The sequence below is a fragment of the Dicentrarchus labrax genome, unplaced genomic scaffold, assembly GCF_905237075.1.
Source record: "Dicentrarchus labrax unplaced genomic scaffold, dlabrax2021, whole genome shotgun sequence".
Taxonomy (NCBI): Eukaryota; Metazoa; Chordata; class Actinopteri; family Moronidae; genus Dicentrarchus; species Dicentrarchus labrax.
Window position 1 is genome coordinate 14,398,646 of NW_026136701.1, and position 26,934 is coordinate 14,425,579.

The 26,934-nt window shown below is 40.4% G+C and overlaps 1 protein-coding gene across 4 annotated transcripts in view; it reads left to right on the top strand.

Moving 5' to 3' along the window:
* Positions 1 to 1,255: 1,255 nt before the first annotated feature.
* arhgap21b (Rho GTPase activating protein 21b) overlaps positions 1,256 to 26,934 on the top strand; it is a 36,589-nt gene continuing 10,910 nt past the window's right edge. For 2 of the 4 annotated variants that reach the window (XM_051416573.1, XM_051416581.1), the window contains exons 1-11: positions 1,256 to 1,655; positions 2,619 to 2,813; positions 10,504 to 10,683; positions 10,859 to 10,877; positions 15,826 to 15,918; positions 16,361 to 16,439; positions 16,524 to 16,578; positions 20,881 to 22,459; positions 25,993 to 26,139; positions 26,514 to 26,616; positions 26,732 to 26,777. In XM_051416573.1, the coding sequence (XP_051272533.1) occupies positions 2,742 to 2,813; positions 10,504 to 10,683; positions 10,859 to 10,877; positions 15,826 to 15,918; positions 16,361 to 16,439; positions 16,524 to 16,578; positions 20,881 to 22,459; positions 25,993 to 26,139; positions 26,514 to 26,616; positions 26,732 to 26,777 (2,373 nt within the window). In that variant the 5' untranslated portion in view covers positions 1,256 to 1,655; positions 2,619 to 2,741. Of the gene's footprint in view, positions 1,656 to 2,618; positions 2,814 to 10,503; positions 10,684 to 10,858; positions 10,878 to 15,825; positions 15,919 to 16,360; positions 16,440 to 16,523; positions 16,579 to 18,369; positions 19,509 to 20,880; positions 22,460 to 25,992; positions 26,140 to 26,513; positions 26,617 to 26,731; positions 26,778 to 26,934 lie in introns of those variants that run through there. The other 2 variants (XM_051416652.1, XM_051416737.1) reach the window with 2 other exon arrangements.

Sequence of the window (26,934 nt, forward strand, 5' to 3'; positions counted from 1 at the left end):
TAATGTAAAGAAGGGCTCCGAGACATAGAAACATAATGTTGAATGAAGTGTCTTCTAAGGACTCCTCAGTTTCCAAAACTGTTAACTGGTGTATAATGCTATCTTTGTGTTTTTTAGAGTATCACATCTTGAAAACATCAGGCCACATTGGTTAAAAAAAAAAAAAATAGGTACAGTGCCAATGAACTAGTAAAAGGAACAAAAGAGAGTCGGTTGCGTTGAGCTGCTTTCCTCTTTGTATACACCTGACATATGACTCCCAGTCTTTAAACAGGGAACACAAAGTGCCATAAAGGCAAAACCGTTTCTTTCCTTGGTACTGAGGTCTGCTGGGGATTATGGTGAATTGACTCTCTGACCTTTAGCTCCAAGAATTAATGACTTGATGAAGTACTCAAATAAGATTACATTATTACCGTCCTAGGTTTTAGTCAGTATTTTTTGTCAGTAGTGTGGAAGAAGTAGTAAAAGTCTGCAATCTTACGTGAGTAAAAGTACACAAGTATTACAAGAAAAATGTGGCTATTTGTAGTAGCATATTGTAGTTTTACTGTTGTAGGTGGTGTAAGTTTAGCAACTTTTAGTAGTGTATACACCATACATCATAGATTATAAACAGATTATATGTTTTGTATGTGAAAGAAAACAGTAATAATAGCTGTAAAGTAAGTGTGGAGTAAAACTAATAGGCCTATGTTCCTCTGAAATGTAGTGAAATGCAAAGTAGGCCAAATGAAAACACTCAAGTAAAGTATCTAAGAAGTCTCATATCCACAGCGGAGCCACTGAAAGTAGAAACTGGCTGGACAGGACAGCTTTGTGAAAGTCTCCTCCCTAAACTGACCTCTGCAACAAAAGCTGCCAATCCCAAGAACAGGTGGTCCCTTATGTTGGGTGGGAATAAAAGGGACATTTGTCAGGGCCCTGAGAATCCGAGCATTTATTTTAGTCAACAGCTACAATCTGTTTAAAGATTGTGTGCCGTAAAGGACCAGTGTTCCGCATTTAATTTGAATAATCTGCTTTGGGGAGTAAAGATTATATTCTGTGTGGTATGTGTGAACTCACATTCCACATCCACTGCCATCCACATGCCAGCCCTGCTCGACCTCACTTTGAACCAGAACATGTGACTCCCGGTTCAGCCTTGTTGTTTAAATGAAACGAAACCGGGGAGGGGGGGTGTTGATTGTGAAAACCCTGAGACGTGGACTTGTCTGCGTTAGTTATACCGAGAAAGTGTCTCCATGTGCCCTCGACTCCATGAACTCAACTGAAACGATTGGAAAACACCACCTTTTAACAGTGCAGTGGCGACTTTTTGTAACGTCGCACCTGATTGGTCCGCTCGAATACAACGCCGCCTCTGATTGGCTGAGAGTGTCCTGTTGACCGAAGGTGGACTCCCAGAGAGTCGGGAACGCTGGAACCAAAAAAAAAAAAAAAAAAATCCAGCTACTAAACTGCACCATGCGCCTCCCCTGAGTGGGTTTGGAATAATCACCGGGAAGCCGTTTGTACTCAAACTATATTAAATTATGGCAACGCCTGACCAGCTTGGATCTCCCACGCTATGATTTCACTTTGTCTACTCACTTTTATGGACAACCGCCGCCGCTGTTGGCCGCCCGTAATGACTCTTAACAACCACACAGGTAACTTTGTTTTAACTCCAGCCGTTAGCATGGATGCTAACCGCGGCAGTAGCTGCCTGTTGCCGCAGTTGGTTCTGTTGTTGCTTTTGCCCACTTTACGAGCTTTAACGATTGCTTTCCCGTTGTATATAACGTGGAAAGTGGCTACGGTGTCTTTAACGTATTTGTGCCGGTGTTTTATTTAAAAGCAACAAAGGAAAAGCCACTTTAGTTGGTCGCTAAAGAACAACAGCGGCTCGACACGCTCTGTTCGAGTTGACCATCGATCTCAAACAAGAGAAATTCAAAGTCACCATTTCTAAATCACACTACCCTTGTTTTTCTTATCGAAATACAAACATTATAAATAACTTAAGTGACTTATGCTTTCTAACCCCGGTTCTACAAGGGTCTGTTTTAAAAATTAAATTTAAAATGTGACTTTATTTCGACCTGTGTCCCCTTATGTAGTCCACTTGTTGCTGGCCATTCATCATGCACTGTTGACTATCCACGTTGTTGTGCTTCAAGCTGATGACAACAAACCTAAGTTGTTGTTGCGTGAATAATGCGGTGATTTGTTACATTACCGTCTTAAGCATGACCACAACACGTAAGGTGATACTGAATCAAGTGTACTTGTGATACAGTTAATGGCTTTGTTAACTAACTTCTGCTCTCATTTCATCATACAATGTGACATTTTATTACTCCAATTTCGATAGTCAGCACACACACAAACATCAGGTTGAAAATAACATTATGTTAGGACCTGTTGCATGAAGTTGATTGTCCAGAATTAAGCACGGATGGTCTACTATTACGTGCGTTAAACAACTGAGGTATTGATTCATGTTGTTTTACAGACCTTTGAACAGTGTGAGGTGCCACATCTGAGCAGCTAAATTTAAAAGTCTTCTGGTAATTCAACAAAACAAAATGCACCAATAACATATGCCTCTTTCCCATCCCTCTCTGTAACAGATAGACTAGGAAATCAAGCAAGAATGGAGGTGTAAATTGGACTTGGTGGAGCATATTTTCTTGCATTCTGCTGGAGCTACCTTTTCGATGTGGCCGATCACGGATAACTGGATTTTAAGTTGAATGATGGCTTCACGTTGGGTTCATTCTTGTGAAGATGATGAGAGACAACAAGCAAGATCTTCTTTCTGTGAGGTAAACACAACAACTCAAATCTACCAGACTATGCATATTATTTGTGAAATGATGAATGAAATCTTTCAAATCAGGATGATGAAAGGGATTTTTTGGTAGGAACTGACTTTCTGGGTTGTGGTTTCCATTTCCGTGTTGGTCATCCCTCTCTCAGTTTGGTGCTGGCAGGGTTAGTAATGTGTTTGACACTTTGGCCCAGCTGTTTATGCTTCTAACGACTCCTTTTGCATTGTTTTTGCTCTTTATCTCAACAGTGCTCCATTATTTTGGTCATTTTAGTAATTCCATAAGATTTATGAGAGTTTGTCTGTGCTTCCTAGTGTGTTTTTAACTTGAAACCTGCTGGGCTTGGTCATTGTTGATGAAGAGATCAAAAGGCAGGTTTCAGTCGCAGAACAGCATTTAATTGGATTTGAAATTTTAATCAAACTCATTGCTGGAGGAAGTGGGAGGAGACAATGGCATTGAAGCAGTTTATTCAAGTCTTTCAGATTTTTAAGCTGTGACCCCTGTAATACCAGACAGGACACCATCTGCTCCTCTGAAAGCTTGTCGCCTGAATGAAGACCTTCATGGTAAACTAGGTAGCAACCCCGTACTCTTTGAAATGGAAGGGCACCTATTTATAGAATCCATAGTTTTCTTTCATTCCCTCCATCGCCTTTAATCTAATATTCAGCTCTCCACTTAAGCCTTCCTGCTTCTATGTGAATAGTCTGTAAATGAGGGATGTAAAGCTCCTTATGTTGTTCAATTCTAACAGACTAGATGTACTAAATTTGATTTGAGATCATTGAACAGAGCACAGGAGAGCAAAGGATATTTCGGCACTCAACAAGATAATAAATCAATTAGCAAGTAATAGGCTCAATGTTATTATGTTTGTTTTTCATTTATTTATATTCATGAGTTTTCTTTCCAGAGCCCTGAAAATATTTTTTTCTCATTTAAACACCGTTTAAACACAGTTGTTGCATCCTAGTCTTTTTCACTATCACAGCTAAAACGAAACAAACTCAGATGATGTACTTACCTTTGTTATTACGACCATCTGGATACAACCCCTTAACGTCTAAATGAGTTTAATGAATGAATCTAATAGCCCCTAACAATTCTGATGCAGCAAATGTGCAGAAAATAACTCATGAAACAACACACTGTTAGCTTGTTAGAAAACATTTTGCGTAGCGCATAATAAAACTGTCTAAGATCTATTTACTTTTTTTTTAAATGTGAGTATGGTGGGAGAAAAAACCTCAGCACAGTGCAGTCAGTGGAAATCCTTTTTTAGCAGTCCCTCTAATAAGGCTATCACACAAACCAATTCATGTGCTAATTTTGAGCCGGAAACCCCCCTGGAGTCTCTGGTCCTGGGATTTTTGGGAAATGATGACATGGTGGATTTAATGACTTAAGAAGTTTCCCAAGTGTATGGTTTTGTTTTTTTTGTTTTTTTACTTTTTTAATCACTTTTTGAATGTGTCAACTTGTGATGGCCTCGGTTGATGGTCATCAGAGATGTGGGTGTGCCTTTGTTTTTCTTCAGAGAAAGCATGCCTTGTTGCTGTTGCAGGACTAGGATGGGTTACTGTCTCAGGCGTAGTGAAACACAAAGAGAGATATTCAGTAAAAACTCTGTTGAAATGAACATAACTGAGATACTAAATTGGACTCATGGTGGATTTGCCTTTTTAATATAAAATGTTTTTAATAACCATACAGTTGTACTGTGCTATATCACAGAAAATGACATTGAGTGATATTTGGAAGATGCGTCTATTGTATTTTTCTGAAAAAAACATTTGACTTTGAAAATATGAGGAGCTGTTTGTTAGTTCCTTACTGTTGTCTCCCAATAGCAGCTACTTTCCTTTTGTTATAATACTTTCATGCAGCCTTTTCTCTTCTTTTGACCTTTCCACAGCCATTTCAACCAGTGGCCTGGTAGATATATGCTTACGTATACTGTGCTTGCAACAACTTGATGGAGAAATAATTTGTTATTTCAAATCAAGATTTCTGTCTTTGGCTTTTGCTGGTTGTTTGATTTTCTTCTACACTGGAGTGTTTGTCTGCTTTATCAGCTGAATAGTGCATGGTATTCAAACATTGCAGCTGAATCCAAATAGCAGACAGAGTTGGCTTAATGTCTCCTTCCTCTACTTGATTCCTCTAGTCAGATATCGTGTGCAGCACAGAGATTTTTTGTGTCTGCCTTTGCATGAAATGTCTGTGGTGGTTTTCTATGGTGGCCTAAGGTCTTCATTGTATCAAACTATATTATATGATGAGTAGCTTTTTTTCATGAATCATAATACCCTCACTTAAGTTAGTTGTGCTCAAGTAGAACAACAGAAATGAGAGTGTAAAGTGAAATGAATTACTGTTTTGGATGATGGAGCGTGATCCATATTTAGCACTGTAGGGGGGCTATTGACAAACAGACCCCCCTGTCCCCACAATCTTAGCCTCATTAAAGCTCAGTGTTTATCTCATTTAGGCTGGCTGCCTTTTACAGAACCCCCTGTGCAGGCATTGCATGGCTAACTGATGGCAATCGGAAGGGAAAATTGACCTTCAATTGGATAGAAGAAGTCTGTTACTTCCCGTGGCCTTATGGTCGCGTCTACAATGTCTCAGGGGAAAACATAAGAGATGGGCTATGTGATTCTGTTTTTCCTCATTGCTCATTGTTTCTGTGCAGTAAAAACATCCTTGTCATCTTAAATCAATTCCTTCCAACCCAAATATTCATTGTACAGCTTTGGCTAAGCTTTGTGAAAAAAATAAAAAAACAAATATTTTTTAAAAAAAAAAAAAAAATTACACACCCAGATAAGAGTGGGATGTTTTATTCAGTTGCTTCTACGGTTGCGCGTTATTGTACAGTATTTTCCCCCTGGTGGCATCGTTTGTCTTTTTTTTTTATGGAAGGGGGGAAGGTTTTAATGTGTTAGTATTTTGAAATGCGATTCGGGTGTTTTTTACTTGCAGCATTTGCCTATAACAGACTCTGTTTGGATGGGAAGTTTCTTTGTCCAATAAAATGCCATCAAAAAGTACAAACTCAGAATTCAGGGCTACTATATTAGATTGCACCATACTATTGTGCCTATTCACTGTAGTTATTGAGGTTTACTGCCTGTACCAACATGAAACACAAATTATGAATCTGAATATTAGTTTCAGAACAACATTAATACCCAGGTTAATACCCAACTCTACAATTGGTAAAATATGTGTCATGTTCCCTGTTGTTACAGAGCCACCAGTTCAAAAATCAGGTTTTCAGTTTTTTAGATAATGATGCCAGAAGAATAGTAATGGGAAAAGTACCAGCATTTTAGAAATATGTCTGTATCTCATCTTTATGTTACAACTAAAAGTGTGGCATGAAAACACACCACATGTCTACATAGGCTGAGTAATGATGCCCCTTACCTTACTACACTACAAGAGTGGAACGCCCAGTGTTCACCAGTGGCCCTCTGTATCATTATCTTAGGCTTTTCACAGTTAAGTGCTTGGTTTGGATGGGATGTGGTGTAGAATGTCGCAGCCCACAGAGAACTAGGTTTCTTCACATTTTAAGGCTGTGTACTTACGATGTTTTAGAGCTGATGTCATGTGGTGCTTGTAATGTGTCATTTGGTGATGTCAGCAGAGGTTTTTTAAACATACAGGCCATGCAGTCTGGTTTCATAAAAGTTGTTGAAAATGAACAAGGTGGAAATTCCATTTTGTTACTCAGTGAGCTCATAGCTAGATATCAACATTTGTGGTTGGTAAACAGCTGTGCGTGTACAGTGTTTCCCCTTAAATGTATGATTTTAGTGGGAGGTTTTGGTTTGCATGCTCTCTATTCTCTTTGGTGTGGGAACCACTGATGTAGTCACCTTACAATCTCTCAGCAAATGACCACATGTACTCTGGATTTAACATGTCACTGAATATGATGGCACGATGTACCATTTGTTGAACAAGAATAGATTTAGAAGAACTTTGATCTGAATGGGTCTGGGTTTGTAGCCAGCGCTCAGTCAACATTGCTCCAGTGGGATATCCAAAACATTTCTCACAAAATTGTCTCTTGCTCTCCATAACAGGCATCTCAGTGTAATTGTTTGGTGACCATGCATGTAGAAGAGTGGAAATTTAATAAAACACCAGCTTTAGATGATGTTTTACTGGTATTCATTCATCGTTTGGGGTAACAGTCGGTTTACTGTACTTTCAGCTTGTTTGGGGCTCTCATTGGTGCTATCCATTTGTCTTGTAAACCCCCCCCGCCCGAGTTGGAAAGAGTAAATCTCGCTGCTATCTCGTGACATTTCACCGAGACACACCCCCTTTTGGTCGTAATATCAGCCGTGCCACTCGGGGCTCCTCAGAGTTCACCGAGCTGAACGAGGAGGAATGTACGACTCGCAAAACAAAGATGGCTGGTCATATTTCATGGTTTGAATTTGTACTACATTGGTCATTTTAATGTCTATTTTAAATGCTCTTACACACTTGTTTACATTGCTGCTTTAGTGTGGTCACCAATTTATGCATTGCACGGTGTTGCTGTGCGTGCAGTACAATGTAAAGTTTTGTTTTCGAGCTGGTTTGCTAAATAGGCTAATGTAGCTAACAATAACACTAGCCTGCCACTGCCCCTGGTGGCTCGAGAAAAAATATAACAAGACAGCTGCTGCACTGGGGGCGTCCATGTTCTTTCTGACTCGTCATGTAGCAAATGCCCAAAGGTCCTAAAACAGCTGGGCACTGTAGTTTTTAGCAAACCAGTCAAACAGGAGTAAATAGTTTATTTGTCAGGGACTATTTTCAGCCTCGAATTAATACACATTTGGTGTGCTAGGGAATGTTTATCGCAGCAGGATGGGGTATGTGGATAAAAGAAATATTATATATAAATAAAGCCATAATGATTCTGAATGTCAGAACAACCAGCAATGAGACAGAATATTTAGTTAGATATATATATATATATTTATTTCAACACAATATAACAACACACAAGCCTTGTTTTCAAAATGAACTTGCTACAAACTCGCTCCTCTTCCTCCGTTTCATTCCTCCCTGCCTGAACCCGCTGTGTCTTTATCTCTGGAGTCATAGTCCCGGTCGGAGCCCCTGTAAATCAGCTGGCCTCTGTTGTAACTATGAGCAGCTCTTATGCTAGTAGTGTTTAAACTCTTCCTCTCCTTCGAGCTCCCACTCCGGGTACAGACGGCTTATAGGAGCGCAAATTAGCTACTGGCAGCAGCTAACACAGTTAGCATTACGCAGCCGGTAAGTGAATCCCTGTTACAAGAGAAAGGGTCCATGTTGCAGCAATTCCCTGCTAATTTAGTCCCGGTGACAAGGCACAGCTCCTGAACGGAGTTTGACATTGTTTTTGTTTTTCTGCGACTATCTGACTAAAATTCTTCTCAGTGACTAATGGTTAAGTCGAGTATCAGGAGGCAGCCCTACTACCTATGTGTTTTTAATAGTTTTTGGACAACAATGGAGGTCTGTGGCAAAGAGGAATAAACCACGGTATAGCAGGCAGTTGGTACACAGGCATTACTTGTTTGGATGATCAATTCATTATTGGGTTTGCTGTTTCCTGAGAGATTTCACCAGATTTACTGGTATCTAGTGGTTGAAATTGGCGTTCCCTCTCAGACACAGGCCTGGCCACTGCTTGAATCCAAGAGAGAAGAACAGATGCCTCCTGAAAACACTCTCCCAGCTGCCTCACCCAGTGCAAATATCAGTCTAGCATTCTGGTGATTCATAAATGACTGAGAAGTATTCATTTGTGGGCAGGAGAGAATAGGTGGATATTTTGATGTGGGTGTTCCTTTTATGTGCTTTTTTTGACAAGTAATCTCTTAATTTTCTCCTTTTATGTAGATTCCCTTTTGACCTTGTGTCGCAGTTATTTGAAAGCATTATTTATCTGGTCTCATCAGATTTACACTGGAGGTTTGCTTTGTTCCCCATCTTTTATTATAGTGTTTTTTTGTTTGTTTTATTATTAAATAAGAGGAAAGGGAGGAATGAGGGAAATGATGGTCTGGAAATGTATTGACCCGGAATGTCACAGTAGCATTAACTATGCAATGATAACACTGCTTGGCATGTGTCTGTCAGGAGGCCCACACTCCCTTTTGTTGTCCACATCTAAAGATCAGAGGGTTGGAAATTGCCCCGTGCACAGGCTGCCAAATCAGTTCCAGTAGACTGGGATTGGCTTGACCCCGAGACATGAGGACTATGAAGGCATTTCAAACATCCAGTTGATCCATTGTCATATCACCACAAGCGCTTCTTAGGATATGGATTTGAATGTTTTGTAGTTGCGTTGAAGCACCCAGCGACTACAACGTGGAAGTGCTGGTATCACAGAACAGCCAGGGCTTGTGTATAACGCACTGTAAAACCTGTTTTGCTAGTTTCATCAAAATACATGGGTGTCAGCTGCACCTGCAGCTCTTTTTCCCAGCCAGCCACAGTAGTGCTGTGGATCCTTACACTCTACAGTGTGCACATTTTAACTCCTTGTGTGTTCAGTAGCCCTGGTTGCCACTAAAAATACACTTTGAACCAAGTTGTTTATTTTATGGCCTCTTTGGAGAATATATAGTTGAAAAGCAGGTTGCTGGTTGCTGTGAAGCAGTAAAACATTCAGTAAAGAGTAACGTGCTTTAACTTGGTACAGACCTGCAGGCACACACTATATTTCTAATGAACCATTGAGTGCAAGGCTGAATGTTCATCCTGTGACATATTCAAAGCAACTGGATGGGATGTTGGTGGTTTTAAGTTAGTGTGAACAAACTAGTTAGTTTTTTTAAGTGTGGTTTAGCTCCTTCACTAATCCCTGCATCAGCTGGATCAAGTGTGAGGGATTTCTCTTTTGATAAAAAAATAAAAAAATAAAGGTCAAAACGTTTTGTTTAGTTTTGCAGCTGCATTAATGACAAGTAGACAAACCTCTTGCCCTTTTTATGTTAACGTTCAGGTAATTCAGTCAGATTTTCTGACATTTTACTCAACATATCTGCCCAGGCAGAGATAGCGTGAATGCAAGCTCATCAAATTCCTCACATTGTGGGGGACAGTCTCTGCTTCACGGGGGAGGGGGGAAAATACTTTTTCAATGTGGAAATACAAGACTGCTTGAACAGTGGTGTCCCTGAAAGTCATACTGGAACAGGGAATATGATATGGGGAGATCTGAGTAAAGGGGGGTGTTGCTGCACACACGATACCACAAAGGTGTGAAGCTATAAATAGCCAGTAAACACAGGGGTGGGTGTCTAAAGCCCTGAAGCTTGACATGCTCTACTCTCCAGCTGTGAAAATAGGATACCATGACTTGACTGTAAACACTGTACAATTCGAAATGTTTTTCAAAAGCCAGTTCTCTAAAGCATGTCCAACTTTAATGAACTGACGTTGTTAATTTACAGTAACTCTGCTTAAAAGGTGATTTGTTGATATGTGGCTTTATTTGTGGTATCATTTTAGTATCGTTCTTTTTGGATTTTATCACAGGGGTTTTCCAGCATTTATGCTTTCATTTTCAATATTTCACAGCTACATTTTTCAGATGATATCTTTAGATTTCCTCATTGGTGTAAAAGTAGAACTACTCCATTTGATTTTCTTTCTCCACTTTCTCTTTTTGTAGAATGACTCTCCAGAGTGGGGAAGCATGGCCGATTCTCCCGCACCGCAATACCCAACAGAGGAGGAGTTCTCATGGCCAAGACCTAAAACCGTGCTTTTGCGTCGAACTTCCCACGGGTTTGGCTTCACCCTGCGTCACTTCATTGTGTACCCACCGGAGTCGACCATGCACCCCTTCCCGGTAAATATCAGGATTATATTTGTTATTAAGCTTGTCAGAAGCTTTCCTGGGTTTCATACACCTGAGTATTATTTGCCTATCACATAAGATTATACTGAGTCAACAAAAAAGTCTGATAACTAAATTCTATGACCATGAACAACAAAGTCACTGGAGCATTTCTGTGTTTTTACAGGAGGAAGATGGCCGCAGAGGTAAGCAGAAAAACTCGGCTGTTCCTCTTCATGCCTGCTCTTCAGCACTGCTGAGTCAGAGCAGTGCCCCTGACTTCTAATGACTCTTAATCCATCCCCTCTTTGGCTCTTTTTGCTTCCTTATGCGATGAAAACAATGTAGCTCCTGTGTGTCACTGACCTTTGTGGAGGCATGAAAGGTTTGGTCAGCACCACCTGTTTCTGTCCTGCACTGACCCACCTCTTCATATTGTTTCACTTTGTTGTTCTTGCTGCTTTTCTCCCTCACCATAAAAAGGCTGTCAGAAAGAGATGGCCTCAATTTTACAGGGTTGTGTGTGTTTGACCCTCTTTCCCCTTGTTATTCTCATACCATTCTATTTTCCTCTCTTCATGTGAGGGACAAACCTCACATCAAACCCTGGCAGAAGTTAATGTTGATTTGTTAAATACAAAGTTCCATACTTTAAATACCTTGTGCAACATCAACTTCAAGGTATCAACCAAATCCTTATGGACGACTTATCATTTTTGCATGTCCAGTGTCAACTCTACTTTATTAAAACAAATGTTTTAGTTGTTGTTTAGTTGTCCTCCTTTTATCATTTTCACTGAAACACTACAGGCCCACAAAATACATGAACATTTGTGGATTGAGAAAACAAATAGGACATTTTCTTTAAGGATTTGAAATCTAATATATAATACTAAAGATGATTAAAATCTTGCTTGAGATTCTTCATGAAAGATGGAAAAAGACGTACTGTACTTATTGGCTTCCCCAACTAGAATATATTTCATTTAGTTCTCTTTGAGTTAGTGTGATCACTGTGAGATGACATCCCCGTAGCTTGTTTGCTGGCTTAACTCTTTGTTTAGTCTGTCGCCATTTTTGACCATGAGGAGGTTGCTGTCACTGGAATTTGTCCAGGTGGACGTCAGTAATTCTGTTAGACAGTTTTTTTCCTTGGAGAGGAAAATTGTACAGGAAAGCAACATTGTAATTCATCTTGCACATGTCAAGGAAGTGAATTATTATTTGCACAAGTAATGTCTTTGTTTTCATTACACATGGGGAAACCCCATACATCTGTTCTAACTTTCTTCAAATCTCATCATGTATAGTTGTGGAATAAGGATTAGTGATACTAACAAAATAAAGTCTCAGACAGGTTGAAACCTGTAAAACCTGAAAATTAAGAGACTAGTTTTTGAGTCATGGAAACACCTGGAAATTGATTAAAATAACTATCTTTTCGGTATCCAGTCTATTTTTCTCGTAGTCGAGAGCACAGTACTCGGTTGATATGTGCACAGCGATATTAATTGTATGTGAAACACTTTCACTTTCTAGAGGATGAAATTTCTGTAAAATAGAATACATTGTACTTGATTGAGCTGTTACTTATGGGCCCTGGCCAAATTAATGTTACGGTTTACTCTGCTGAGACAGTGGAAAAATTGGCTGTGATGAGAACAGCTAAGCACACCATTAAAGTAAGCTAACGCAGAGGAATAAGTAGAATTGGGGTTAAATGTGTCAATACTAGGCCTACCGGTAAATTATATGGCTGTTTGTGAGCAAGTGCTGCCCTGTGCTGTCAAGAAAAACTCCTGGAAAATGATTTTTTTGAAAGACATGTTTCACCTAACACCATAATATGTATTGACCACATTTAATTATTTGATTATTGGTGGATTTGAAAGGCATTTTCACATGAAAAGTGATTAAGGAAGAACATTAGCAATGTGATATAATTCTAACAGGTAGAGGCATACACCACTAGTTAGTCAAGCTTAGATATTTATGTCACATGACTGTAAAGCAGCTTTCTTGAATCAGCTAAGTAATATTAGAATAACCCAAATCTAAGCATATTTCAGTCACATCACAGTGCTGATGTTACAACATGGTATCACCCAGCTATAGCTGTAGGTTGATTAGCTGTATGGTGCAACAGATCATGAGTCACATGTTCATCTGCACATACTCGCCAACACAGTCTGCTAATGATAATTGTTGCTTTCATCCAATTAAAATCCTGAATGAACTGTATATGATGTATGTACAGAGTGAATTGTGTCAACACAAATCCAGCAAGGCTGTTAAAACTCAACATTGATATTTATCTTGATATAAACTCCCCTAAATAGTAAATGACCTATGTCTTCTACAGCATTTGCCCATAACCACGTGATGAAATGGTATTGTGGTGTCTCATTTAGATTTTTGTACAGTTGCTGTGACCCCCCCCGTGATTTCTGTAACAACAGAGATATGCTGGAAAGAGAGCTTGCACACGGAGCTTGCTCATCGTCCAAATTTAAACTTCATGAAACAGTACAGGAGAGCCAGCTCCCATTAAAGCAGTCAGGATTTATGTTTTCACCCAAAAACTAAAATGCTGTAGAAAACATAGACCCTTTAGGCTGGAGCTTTGCTTCTTTGGAGTAAGCCAGAGAATATTCTGGGCAGTTGCGTAATGCTGGACCCAGGGTCTTGTAGGCAGCAAGCCAGAATTGAATAAGAAAAAGACAACCTGGGATGATGTTAAGTCCAAATTTGGCTAGCCTGGCCAAAGTACCACACCAATGACGTAGAAATGCTGACTAGCAACAGGCGGACGTCAAAAGGACGGAGAAGAGAACCAAAATGTAGACCTTCTGCTTTGACCATTGCTTGCTGGAAAGTTTAATTCTGTCATTTGGTTGATCGCCCTTTGACACAACTAAGCATTCAGATGAAGTGTGATTGTATTTTGAAGAAGGCAATATGTGCCAAAACATGGATTTGTGATTTAAAAACATTGCGTCAGAGTTATGAGTTTGCTGGTCTTGTCCCTCCACAGTGCTGCACCACCATCAATTCTCTTATTGTGTAAGAGTCTGCTGCTTCCCAAGACAAAGCTCTTCTGTCACAGCTCCAGGGTCAAGTTTGGGTGCACTTGTGATCTAATGTTTTCTTGTCAACTCTTCACTCTTTCACATGGAGACAGGCTGTCTTTTACCTCAATCACAGCTGTCATTTGCCCTGTTTTTAGCTATAATTGCTAATTGTGTACCGGCATTGTGCTTATTGTTCATTTTTAAAATGGCAAGCTAATTTATGAAAGCTTTGAATATTTGCTGATTTAAGTTCAGTTTTTATTCACAAACCATTCTGCAATAGTTTTTTTGAAGTAGCCTTTATTAGCTTTACAGTGAATGAGCATGAACACAAGACAAATCATGTTCTTTACCAAGCCTTATCTCCCCTTATTCGCCAAGTGATTAAAATAGTGCAAATGAACTCTGGCAGTGTTTAAATTTGCTTGGGCAGGGTTTTCTCTTATTTTTTGTGTTTCTGTACCGAACACATAGATGAAATTGATATTGATCTTTGAACGTTGGGTAATCTAGCAAACAGAAAGTCTTTCCAAAATTTTAGGAGTGTTTGTTTAGAAATGGTTAGGTACCCACAGCAGTTGTTAGGTGGTGAGTTTATATATAGATATATATGGGGTGGTACCTCAGAGTGTAACAATTTAGACATTTGTATTGACTAAAGCAGTCTTGTAAAGTAAAGATAAATCTAGTCAGACTGAAGAAAGCACTATTGTATAGTTACTACTTGTTAAGTATATGTTAAAGGATACAAAATATGATTACGTAAATGTATCTTTTATATGTGATCTCATGTTCTTCATGGCAGCAAAGGCAAGAACTGAGAGTTGCTACCAGCATACATCTAAATGTTTATGGTGGGTCTTGGGTTTATGAACAGCTCCATTGTGGAGAGAGTGCTGAAATTCTACCACCAGAGGGAGCATGTCTTGCTGCTGTAGTTATATGGTGCTCCTGTTGCAGTATTACACAACATGAGTCCCCAAGATGTGATTCTGCATGAGTAATCTTGTGCATTGAAGAGGAAAAAAATGGAGGCATGTGTGTCTGTGTTTTCAAAGGTCTTTAGATTATTGATATTTATTATTGATTAATGAATCACCAATTATTATTTAGTCACCTGTTTGCTTGTGTCTTTATTTTCCTAATCCCTAAAATGGTAAAAATAGTTTAAAAGAGCTGGTAATATTGTTTCTTTCACATGAGTCATATTTCCCGTTAATCCTAATTTTAGATTACACTAAGAATATTTAACCTCTTTTCCTCTTTCTCTTCGATCATGCCATGATCTGTTAACAACTTTTAGTAAAAGAAAATTTAAACTACCACGGCTGTTTTTATGCTGGCCTTCCCATCCACTGTAGTTTGTGAGCCATCGTGCACTGACTCACTACCAGAATGTTAACTACTGGGGAAGGATTTTAGCCACTCTTTGGCTGTGCCCAGAGCGATTTCTCAGTTTATAAGGAAAGAGTGGGAGTTGTGCAGCTGAGCACACTGTCACTCTACCTTCTCTCAGTCTCTCTTTCTCTCACCCCCTCCCTCTTTCTTTTATTTCCTTCTTTTTTTCTGCAGCCATGCAGCTGCTAGGAGACAGGAGCAGCATGAGCAAACAGGTTTCCTCTCTTTAGCTGCTTTTATCCACCTCCCTAAAACCACATAATTTCCCCCTATTGAGATTGCTCCTTTCTCTGAACCAATTAATGATCATGTCTGTTCAAATCAGGTGTAATGTAGACAAGCATTGGCCAAACCACAGTCTGTTCTGCTGTCATAATGTTTATTCACATTCCTCTAAATCTTCCTTCCAGTTTCTCTCCTTCTCTCTTCTCACCTAAATGTCAATGTCAAACAATTTACTGCTCAGTCTGGTCTCATTGGTAGGGTTTGTAGTTGTTGTTTTTCACATTTCAGGTTCAGCTTTGGTGCAAGTGAGAGGTTGCAACTGAACCTTCAGACTAGCGCTCCTGGTATCAGAATGTGAAGTTGTCATTTGGGGTTTCAATTTCTTTACCTGATTTATGTTACATTCTATATGCTTTCTATGTGTGTTTGCAATGTATACTGATCTGTTTCTTTTCATCAGGGAGACAACGGAATAGACTAGAACCAATGGACACCATATTTGTTAAGCAAGTGAAGGAAGGTGGCCCCGCTCACGGAGCGGGGCTATGCACAGGTAATAATCAATCATCAAATGGTCTCCTTCATTAATCAAAACCTACTATAGATTGTCTGGGGCTGTAAGTGTTTGGAAGTTGTGACATTACAACACCCAAGGCACAATCCTGTAAATGATGTCATACAGACTAAAAAACACTTCCCTTAAGTGAAGTTTTAGAGTGTTGCAAGCATAAAGGGGAAAAATGCATAGAGCGCAGTTTCCATTAGTGGCCGAACAATATTGCTGCTGTGATACAAAATGCTAGGCCATGTAGTTGTGTCTTTTTCTGTTCTCCTTTACTGGGTAGATACTGCATTAGTTTTGTGGATACATGGAACCTTCTGCACAGTTACGGTACATTTCAACATCAGGTGACTGATTTTAGGTTAACTGCTTTCTTAAACAGCTTACAGTCTTTTACCACTCCTCTCTGTTATGGATTTTTAACACTAATTAGGTGATCGACTAGTGAAGGTGAATGGAGCAAGCGTCATCGGGAAAGCCTATTGTGAGGTTATATCCTTGATCCAAGACAGGTGAGGTTTAATATAAACTTGTACGGATGATTCTGGTAAGCTGGTGTATTTTCTGTTTTTTAAATCACTTTTTGTCCCCAACAGTGGTGACTTTCTTGAACTTTCTGTGATGCCAAAAGATGAGGATATACTGCAGCTGGTAAGTTTCTCAATCCTGTTTTCTAAATGGGGTGACTTCATACATTACCACCCTTTTTAAACCGAAACACAGTTTTGAATGTGTTTATAAAACAGAAATCGCTTCTTGTTTTTCCAGTCCCACAATAATTTCCATTATATCCGATCTTTCAGAGCTGCTCTAGTTTAAGGTGTTCATGTTGGGACAGTAGCCATGAGATGCAGGCAGTCCTCTCATCCCATCAGAGCTCTCTATCTAGGCCTCCTAATCAGGCCAGAGCAACCTCTCTGTCCTCAACCCGCTGCTGACACGACTGCCGAATTGGCCTAATTGGATCGGTAAAGCAAGCAATATCTATATACCGACATGTTATCATGGAAATATCTATCCGTATGGATTTTATGTTTTGACTTACAAAAGGTGCAAAAGTAAGAGTTTATTTAGCTAAAAAGTTGTCTTCAAACTTAGGTCTATATGCAATAGACCTACATTAAACAGCTGAGTTGGAGAAAAGTTGTTGTGCTCATTATTCTGGCTGGAACTTCAAGTCCTCAAGAAAAAACAATATAGATCACTGCCTCACATTCTGTATTACATGTGACAACCTCAGTGATTTATTATCGCAGAGGCAGATTAACTGCTCCTAACTACTAAACTACTACTAGCAAAAGAACCAACTCAATTTGAAGGAAGATTTATTTTACATGAAGCTGTTCCTTACCATACCTAATTAAATGGAAACCCAACAAGGGCATTAAAACAAATCATTTTTTGTTTTTGTAACTAATGTTTGTGTCATCATCAAGTGAGTTTAGTGACATGCTCTTTCCATTATGACTGTGACGCGTCTGAAGGAGGCAGTTGACTAATACTGTAGATGGTTCAAGAGAAATGGCAGCAGTTTAAAATTAGCTTCAGATGTGTACAGAAAATACTGAATGTAAAATTAGTCAACTAAAGGCTGTGGATTGGTCATCAGAAAAAAAAAAAAAGAAAAAAAAAAATAACCGCTTTAGGTAGAAGTTATTTGTCAAGTTTGTTTAAATACCAAGGACATTTGAAAAAGTCAACTGAAACTGAGTCTAAATTACTATTTGAATATTTTTTTTAAATGTAAGGTTAGTTACTAGTTGGTTAGAATATTAGTTGGTCGGCGCATCCTACACATTAGCTGCATATTTTCAGCAGTCAGTGTTAAAATTCAGGGCAGAGATTCTTGTGTGGTGCTCGCAGGAATGTTGTCTGCCTAGTTTGGATACTCGTACATTTATTACTCAGTAAAGTGATAGCGTGGTCAGTGTGGCTATACGCAGGTTTTAATGATTTACATGTCCCTAGATACTATTTCCAGTGCAGAGATAAACCCTCATACCTGTGAGCACTTCACATCTCCTCATTAACCTTTTATGCATGCTGCAGGCAGCTGTTTGCAGCTACTGTGCATTCTCCACAGTCAGGGCAAAGCGAAGATGCACTCATCTGTTCCATATCTATAGCAAGAAACATTAAGTGCTTTGTCAGGATGCTCAGGAATCTCCTCCCAAGGGCTTATTGTTGTCTGACAGTCTGTTTATGAATTATATGATGAAAGAGCTTGGCTGTTTGCTTTACCTGAAATGGTCTCTTGTGGATTCTTTATGTCAGGTTGAATGCTCATCTAGATCATTAAGTATGTACTTGTATGGCATCCAGAATTGCAATATCAATGTGTATGTATATATGTATATTGTGTGTGTGTGTGTGTGTGTGTGTGTATATATATATATATATATAGTTACATACAGTCATCTCCCTTTTTTAAGCACCACACCCTCCCAGAAATACACAAGTAGTCATTTATCTAAAACATAAAACGTTGTGTCAATGCTCTTTATTATTTTGATAGAACATCATCTTATGAGTCAATGAAAATGTAAGTTTTGTCCCACCACATAACCCTATTACATTTATTATCAGTTAATTTCGTCCGTTGTTATTATAACCTATGGACTGTTGCTCCACCCCTCTTCCCTGTTAGGTCCTCCCCCTCTTGCCATTTTTTTCGTGTACCCATTTACACAGTCCACTGTATCTTACACGTGTGTTGTGATAACACTGGCCAGTATTGCACAGTAAATGGCCAGCAACAACACAAATATCTTTTAATGTGGGCAGGCAAACTGATAAAGGCTGTCCATAAGAACAAGAGGATTATCAGAGATGCTAGCAGGATGACATTAGACTGTAGGAGGCAGCACACACTGACTGCTAGGAGACAGGCAGCAGTTGCTTAGCAAAGAGACGGAGACAGTGTACATTCAGGGAGCTGAAAAAAGGGAGGGAACTGTATGCCGGGAAAAAATAGGAAATACAGAGCCGGGAGAAAAAAAGGGACTAGTGTGAATGATGAGCTGAGACCAGTAGATAAAATCAGCTGACTGCCCTGTGTTCTGAACAGGTTGATGCTAAGGGAAAAGGAGAGAGGAGGAAGGAGTGGGAGGGGGAGCTGTACCATCAGAGCTGAATGTATAATCAGCAGCTGCTGCTTCTGTCATGTGAGCAATAGCAGAGGGAGGGAGAGAGAGACATAGACTGGAGGCACCTTGCTCAGTTAGCGTAATATTCTGGCTGAAGATGGATAGAACCATGGAGACTTAACAGCAGCAGGAGAGGCAAGCTTCAGCTTCTGCTCCTGCCACCTCACCCAGGACAGACTGGCACAGGCAGGTTGTAACATGGCAACCCCTGCTACATCTCTGCTTCTTCATCCTTCTGTACTGCTGCTGCAGCTTTAGTATATTTTTAGCATGTCAAGCAGAGGCATTGCTGTGGCTGTTTTTCTTTTTTTTACAATGTGTGCATTTTTCTCTGCTGGCATCTTATTTTCTACCACCCTCTCTTCCTTGATATCTTAACACTGACATTTTCACATGCTGTAATGGCAGCCTTTTTCTCGGGGAACTACTAATCTGGTAAGCAAACAGCAGACTGGGTAACCACTTGACGTTGACATGTTGTGTTTGCCGTCTCATTTTGTGTATGTCATGCAAGTCAGCATCGTCATTACAGGATGAGGTCCTCAGGTTTTGCATTATTGCTATTTAGTAGCTCTGGTTGACTGTTTAATGGTTAGCTGTGTGTTAATGATTCAAATTTGTAGACTGTAGAAATGGCTGATGGACTGTGCCTGCAGTACCTGTTAGATTGAGCATTGGTGTTGGCGTCCAGCTGGCATCTCGGCGAAGCCTCGCCCCTTCTTCATCCTCCCTGCCAGATGTCATTAGTGTGATAAAGGCCAGTGACCTCTGAACTCGCCTGCACACTCACGCTTACGAAGGAACAGAGCATGGCACTGATTGCTGTGACACACAGCTTTATGTAAGATTGTAATTTGACACCAGGTAGCAGGATCAAAGTCCTCATACCTTTACACGTATTTGTTCTTGTATGTGCAGTATGTTATGAGTGAAGCAGATAAATGTAGTGAAGCTTATGAGCCCATATCAACCTCTAGCTTCAATTGTGTAGTTATTGAAAAGGAATTTATTAGTGTCTGCTGTGAAATGGTATAGGCTTTCAAACCATCGATGATAATCAGGCAGGCTAAATATAGCACTTTCTCTATGAGGGATGGGCAACCTCCTTTCTGTCCGAGGTGACGGTCTGTCAGTCTGAGGTGAGAAAATAAAGCTACCAATTACCTGTCAACATCTTTCAGTTTTTACTGTACCTTTTTTACGTTACCACGTTTGTTCAAATGTGTCGAGTGTTGGCTACTTGATTGGCTTATCTAACATGTGAATTGATTATTACATAGTCTTTGCTGAAAATGTCCCAGTGTAGGCTACATATTAAGTTCAGTAAACATAAACACCATTCCACATATATCATCTGGTGTTTACAGTTCCAGTGGACTTTTATTTCTTCCATAAACATCTTTTTTTGTTCATATTTAAAATCACAGTTGTTAGGTAGAAACAAACCACAGGTAGGAAGAATGGGGGGGAAAGACTGCTGTTCTATAAAAATCTTGTTTTAGGCACAATCATGGGTTTCTGTTTAGGCTTAAATAGTGTAATATCATCTAACAGGGAACAGAGAGTATAACTACGAGAACTCTAAATAAGGAGCAGATGAAGATCACTGACACCCCTGAACTGCTAACGCCTCCGCTCACTCCTATTGCAACATGCACTGCCCACACACATGCATCCGGTAGCATTTGTAAAATCAAGCTTGACTTCTCTGTAAGCATCTAGTAGCACACTGTTGAATATTACATACACTCACAAATGCAGCTTGTACTGTATCTATTGTAACACTGCTTTGTTGCTCTGTCTCTAGGCCTACTCCCAGGATGCCTACCTCCGTGGCCACAGCAGCTACAGTGGAAATGCCCGTCACATTCCTGAACCACCCCCAGTATGCTACCCCAGAATAGACTGTAAGCCTACGGGCATGGCCCAGGCAACAGACTCAGCAGAGCAGGTCTGCCGTGGGCCAACTGCACCCCCTGACCATGGGTACCGCAAGGAGATCACGGTGCCCCCATCTCCTCCTCCTCCTCAATCATATCCAAAAAGCCAGATGGCAGTGTGCATGCGCAACGATGGCGTGAGGACCGTGGTGGTTCCTCCTGATACAGCCCATATGGGTCGCATGGGTCCAGCACATAGGATCGATTACATGGATCCTGTCTTTGTCAGGGGGAGGCCTGGGTCACTGGCCCAGTATCCTCCTCCTCCTCGAAAGGCTGATGTCTATCCCAGTGGTCCAGGAATGCTTCCATATGGAGGTCAGGCACCCCACTTCCCAACCAACCATCAAAACATTGATTGGCGTACTTACCAAACATATAGGGAGTACATTGACAACAAAGGAATCCATTCCCATGCTAGTCGGACTATCCAGGAGAGGCTGGACAATTTGCGAGCTACCAGTCAGACTGCCTTTGGCGCTACTCATCACATTCCCCGGGGAGACTGGGGACCTAAGGGGATACGGCGGAGGAGTACTTCGCACGAACGGTCATACCAAGGACCACCACCCCACTTTCAGATTGCCCCACGCAGTGCTTCGCAGGACCGCATGAGCAGTGCAGAGAGAATGGGTCAAACAAAAAACTGGCCTCCTCGAAGTGTGTCCCAGGATGGCCTAATGCACAAAGCCCGGGCACATTCTACGGACTATGTTGACCCTGCAGAGCTGACTCACCCCAGTGAGAGGAGAGGAGGGTATGGAAGGGCAGACCAAGGTACGAGGCCCAGCAGACAGTCTGTCCCCAGACACGCCATGCTTTATAGGCCTTCTGTTGGATACAGCGGTGGCATGAGGGGTGCGCCCAACCCTTCTCTCTACTCTAAAGGACCAGATTCTCTTCAGACCCGCTCCTCACCCATGCTCTCAGAAAGACCTTTGCATTTTGGAAAGAGCACAAGTGTGGAACATTCTTTTGCTGACCAAAGAGTTGTTGTCAAAGGAAACCGTGCAACCCACACTACCCAACAAGGCCAGAGCAGGATGCGGGCTGAAAGCATGCAGCCTGTGGAGGAAGGAAGAGACGCAGCATTGGTAGGACATAGATCTTCTTCGTGCTCCACCCCGAAGCAGATGCCTCAGAGGCCTAGCATCCTCAAACCACCTCACCCAGACTCCCAGAGTCAGGTCAATGGACGAAGCCCCACGAATAGCGGGGTCGTTCTGAGGGAGAAGCCCCCAAATGGAAAGAACCCCAGCCCTCTGCGTCACCCTTCCTACATCCTGGCTGTAACTGATGATGGAGCAGATTCCACAGCAGATGTGGCGGCATGCTGGCTTCCCAACGATGCACGTCGAGAGATACACATCCGCCGCCTTGGGGAACAATGTCACACCTCGTGCTCCAGCAACCTGGATGAGTCTCTGGACTCCATTCCATTCATCGGTAAGAGAATAATCAGTTGTAAGCCTTGTCGATGTTGTCATGGCAACGGCAGCAGGCAGTAGTAACGTGAGGCAGACTGGCAGTACTGTACACCATAGATGCTAACAGAAATCATTTCAAAATAGATGGATGGAAAGCTGACTGTGGAGCCTGTAGAGCGCTATAGTTTTATTGTTAATCTGATTCGGTGTATTATTGGTGTGTCTGTGTGTATACAGTGCTAGGGAAATGTTCAAAAATAAATTAATCTTCCTGGGAAGATGTTATTAATCACGTTTTGTGGCATTCAGAGAGGTTTTGTGGGATATTCGGCTTAACTGGGGCGGAGTGAAGGATGGCTTAAGCCTTTTGGAATATATTGAATTTCTCCTCGTATTACATTGTTTTCTTGGATGGTCTCTCTTCAGGATGGATTGTGTTATGGTTCAGTAGTCCCATAATGCATTTTTCTGGTGATTAAATATGTGTCATCTCAAAAACAACTGTCTTACCATGCACATAAGTATTTGCAGACCTTTTCACGGCAGTTACCAAAAACTCACACTCTTTGAGTGGTTATCTGAATGTTTTGCTTTTTGCTGCTTTTTTCCAGTTTTGGAAATGGCACTAAGGGTATTTCCAAATCTAGTCCGAATTTTACATTCAGGATTTTCTGTGTATTCAGTCTTATGTCAGAGAATCCATTGTAATCAGTTTAGAAGTGAGATAATATTCATAATTCATAGAAACTCTAAGCATATTTCCTGGTGCGCCTCGATAGGAACATAACAATAGTTACAGTACATTGCTGGAGGCAAGTATGCAGATGTAGGACCGTTTTAGAGTTTTAAATGTGCATTGAGACAGCAAGATATTTTGTTCAGATATTGTCTATATCTCAGTTTTTCCTCTGTCTCTTCATACACATTTATTGTTGGGTGTCTGTCTATCCATCTGTCTGTCTACCAGATTTTCTGTGAGAGTGGATATCTTGTTATTTACAGTTAATTTCTGTCTTAAGTCTTAGTGTCTTCTGTATGATTAGGGTCGTTCTTCAGAGAAATGGTCAGTCTGAGCGAAAAGAAACTTAAGACAGATTTGCTTTGACATTTAAAGACCCAAGTCAGCATATCGTTGGTTTTAACATCGAGTCTACTTACAGTATGTTCTGGAAGTCCATAAAGGAAACATTTTGTACTTTGCAGGTAGACCGTATGGAGGAACTAGGTCACAGGCAGTCACAGTATTAGAAGGATTTAGTTTGACCCATGGGAGAAGAGTTGGTTTCTGAGTTAAATTTGGGTCCTCTTGGAACAGTTCAGTGTAAGATAAGACAGGTAAACCTCCATAAGCCTTTTACCTCTGTTAATTTTGCAGCTTTAAATAATCTTCATTGAGTTAGCAGTTAATAAGTTACACCAACTGAAAATGTTGCAATCTAACAGCATATTAAGTTATACCTTCATGAAGGTGAAACTGATTGTAGTTTGTGGTGCTGTTGAACTGTGAAAAGTTTTTTTTAAAATATATATATATTAGTGCTGTCAAACGATTAAAATATTTAATCGCATTAATATCATAGTTAACTCGCAATTAATCACACATTTTTATCTATTCTAAATGTCCCTTGATTTCTTTTTGTCCCATTATTTTTTCTCATTTTAATGTTCATATCAACATGGAAAAGTGGATCGGCTTGCTTTGTGCAAATGTTGTTTTTATTGAAAAATCATCCATTGTCGCCTGGCTTTGACGAGGGGGCGGAGAATTTGCATCAGCTGTGTGCTTGGCTATCAAGTGGTATTTCAGACTGGACGTGCTGCGATGATAGCTCAGTTCACAACGACAAAACACACAGATCACTTTGGTCTTGTCAATGGAACCATTTGGCAAGTCTTTAAAAGTAAACTTTCCATTCAGAATATTATTGGCATCCATTTCGGCGTCTACTACTCTTAAACAAGTGTGTGCGGCGTGCCTGTTGTTTTGTTTCCGGTCTAGCTAGATCCGGTGTGGTTTTGTAGTTTTTCTAACGTTACTAGTTGTTGCAACAGCATGTGAAAAAAACTACAAAGTTTGCTAGGCCAAAAAGAACGTTAATCTCGCGATAAAAATTGTTAATTTTCAATTTTGAAGTTATGCTTATTGCACTTTTTCTTACTTCAGGTTTTGTGACCCACCATCACAATTTTTTTAACTTTTATGGTCTTAAATCAAGGGACGATGTGACCATTTCAATTGGGTGTACAGAGTATCACTGAGGTCACTACACTTGTGGTTTTCCAACAGTGTTTCCGCAGTTCCATTAGTCGTCCATGTAATTTCGGTTGTTAAAGGAGGCCTGACAGGCCAGGTGCAGACAAAGCAGGCAGTGACGGTGATGATGCCGCAACGCCAACCATTCTGGGCCTGGTGCCTCAGCCCAGGAGAACAGTGCCCTGATTGTGTAAGCTGCTCGGCCTCCATCAATGGCCTATTTGAAAGCCCATTGGTCCAGGCCTTAGTTGGCCCTATTGCTCAATCCATCATTTTTCATATTATATATTTTTATTAGATGGCAATGGCTGGTATTTTTGTTTGTTAATTTGAATAAATATTTGCAGCTATGCACTTTTTGACCTTTCACATACTGCTCTTTTAGTAGCAGTGTGCGAGAGTCTTGGAGGAACAGCAAATGCGCTATCTATGTACAGTGAGAGTGATAATATCTGATGTAGTCGTAATGTGGATAGGACCTAGAGAATGAGCATGTCTTGACTGCTTCATGTTGTTGCTGATGAGCAGTTTGGGCCTGGGGCAAAGCTCCTAGGCTTTTCATATAGCAAGCTGCCTGATGTATGGCCTGTCAGGAGAGTGAGCATTAAACCAGCAGCTGAAGAAACCTTGGGTGTTCTTTTTGATGTATCTGTGCCTCATATGCAAAAGTACACTGCATGTATTTGAGTTTATGTTCTTAGGGTTTTCATGGACTTAAATGAACTGTGTACGTGTAGCAAAGAAATTGGTCATTTTATATTTAGGAGAGAGTAGATATAGACGGAAGACTTAAAAGTTGTTTCTACTAAATAAGTTCATCAGTAATGGGCAGAGCCTTAGTAAGGTAGCCCCTACAGGCCTTTTAGGGAGATGGTGACATCCTTTTTCCTTTGCCCCGTTTCAAAGTTGGGTACAGGCTGGAACTAGGACAGTTGCTTTTAAATTTAGCTCCAAAACCCCCTCGGCTGCAGAGAGCAGCTTTGTACTCCGAGCTGTTTCAGGCTTGAAGTGCCAGAAGTGGGTGGCATTAAAGAGTTAAGAACTTCCTTCTCTCTCAAAAAACATGTCAGAAGATGATGTGTTCTGAGTCTCAGCTGTAGCGTGGCTTGTCTTTTTTGTTGTGTTTTTATGTTTTTAATTTTTCCTAAATCCAACAAATGTTGTCTTTGATCTTATACACCTTAAATATAAATATAAAGGTAAACATTCAGCATTCATGTAGTCAGAGACATAATATGGAAATATAGAACAAAAGCTGTATTTCATCTTTTTGCTCACTCTGAATATTGTCATCATAGATGAGCCAATCAGCCCCAGTGTCGACCGGGAGGCTCCTCCTATTCCACCCTCCGCTGTGATATCTGTTGCACCATCCATAACTACAGGTCCATCCAGTCCGGGCTCACCGTGCCCTCCTATTCGCCGTCAGCTGTCACATGACCAAGGTAAACAGCATTTGGTTGGCTGGGTGATGGATATGTCAGTCAAGGCTTTGCTCCACAGAAGTCCTTGTGGAAAGAACTGTATTGACTTTCCATCAATCAACTAATCAACTCATTGTTTTAGCTCTAGAAACATTTTGGTGTAGTGTTTAGTTACTCTTTAAATTACATTCACATGCTCAGCAAATACAGGTGAACAACCTTAATCTAGTGCATGCTGTTATTGTTGAAATATTTTAACAGTTTTTTCTTTAACATTCATTTAGACCACAGTTTCAGACCAAGGCTACCCCTGAGAGCTTAATGTGACCCTCATTAACACTCATAAATTGATTTATAAATAACAATATAATTTCCTTTTTTTTATCACTGTAAAGAATCCCTGAGAAGTGCTTTGCTAGAGTCTGAAACAGCCAGCAAAACAGAGCGGTCCAAATCCTACGATGAGGGTCTGGATAACTACCAGGAGGAGGGCAGAGAGTGAGTGCATACTTAGATTTGGCTATTTTTTGTCCTAATTTGTCTTCGGATATGGATCTGTCTGATCTTGTCTCTGACTTGAAATATGCCTTTTTCTGTTCTTGCATTTATTTAGGAGGTCTTCCAGTAAGCATATGCCCAGTTTCAGGGGGCTGAGAAAGGTGAGGAACTAAGATACTAGACTTTTTTATGTTATTATGCGACTTAGCATTTATTATTTTTTGATATTATCCTATAATATTGGTCCAATACTTTATAAATGGGTCCATTTTGTAATGCCTCTAAAATGACCATATAGCCATCTATAAACACATATGA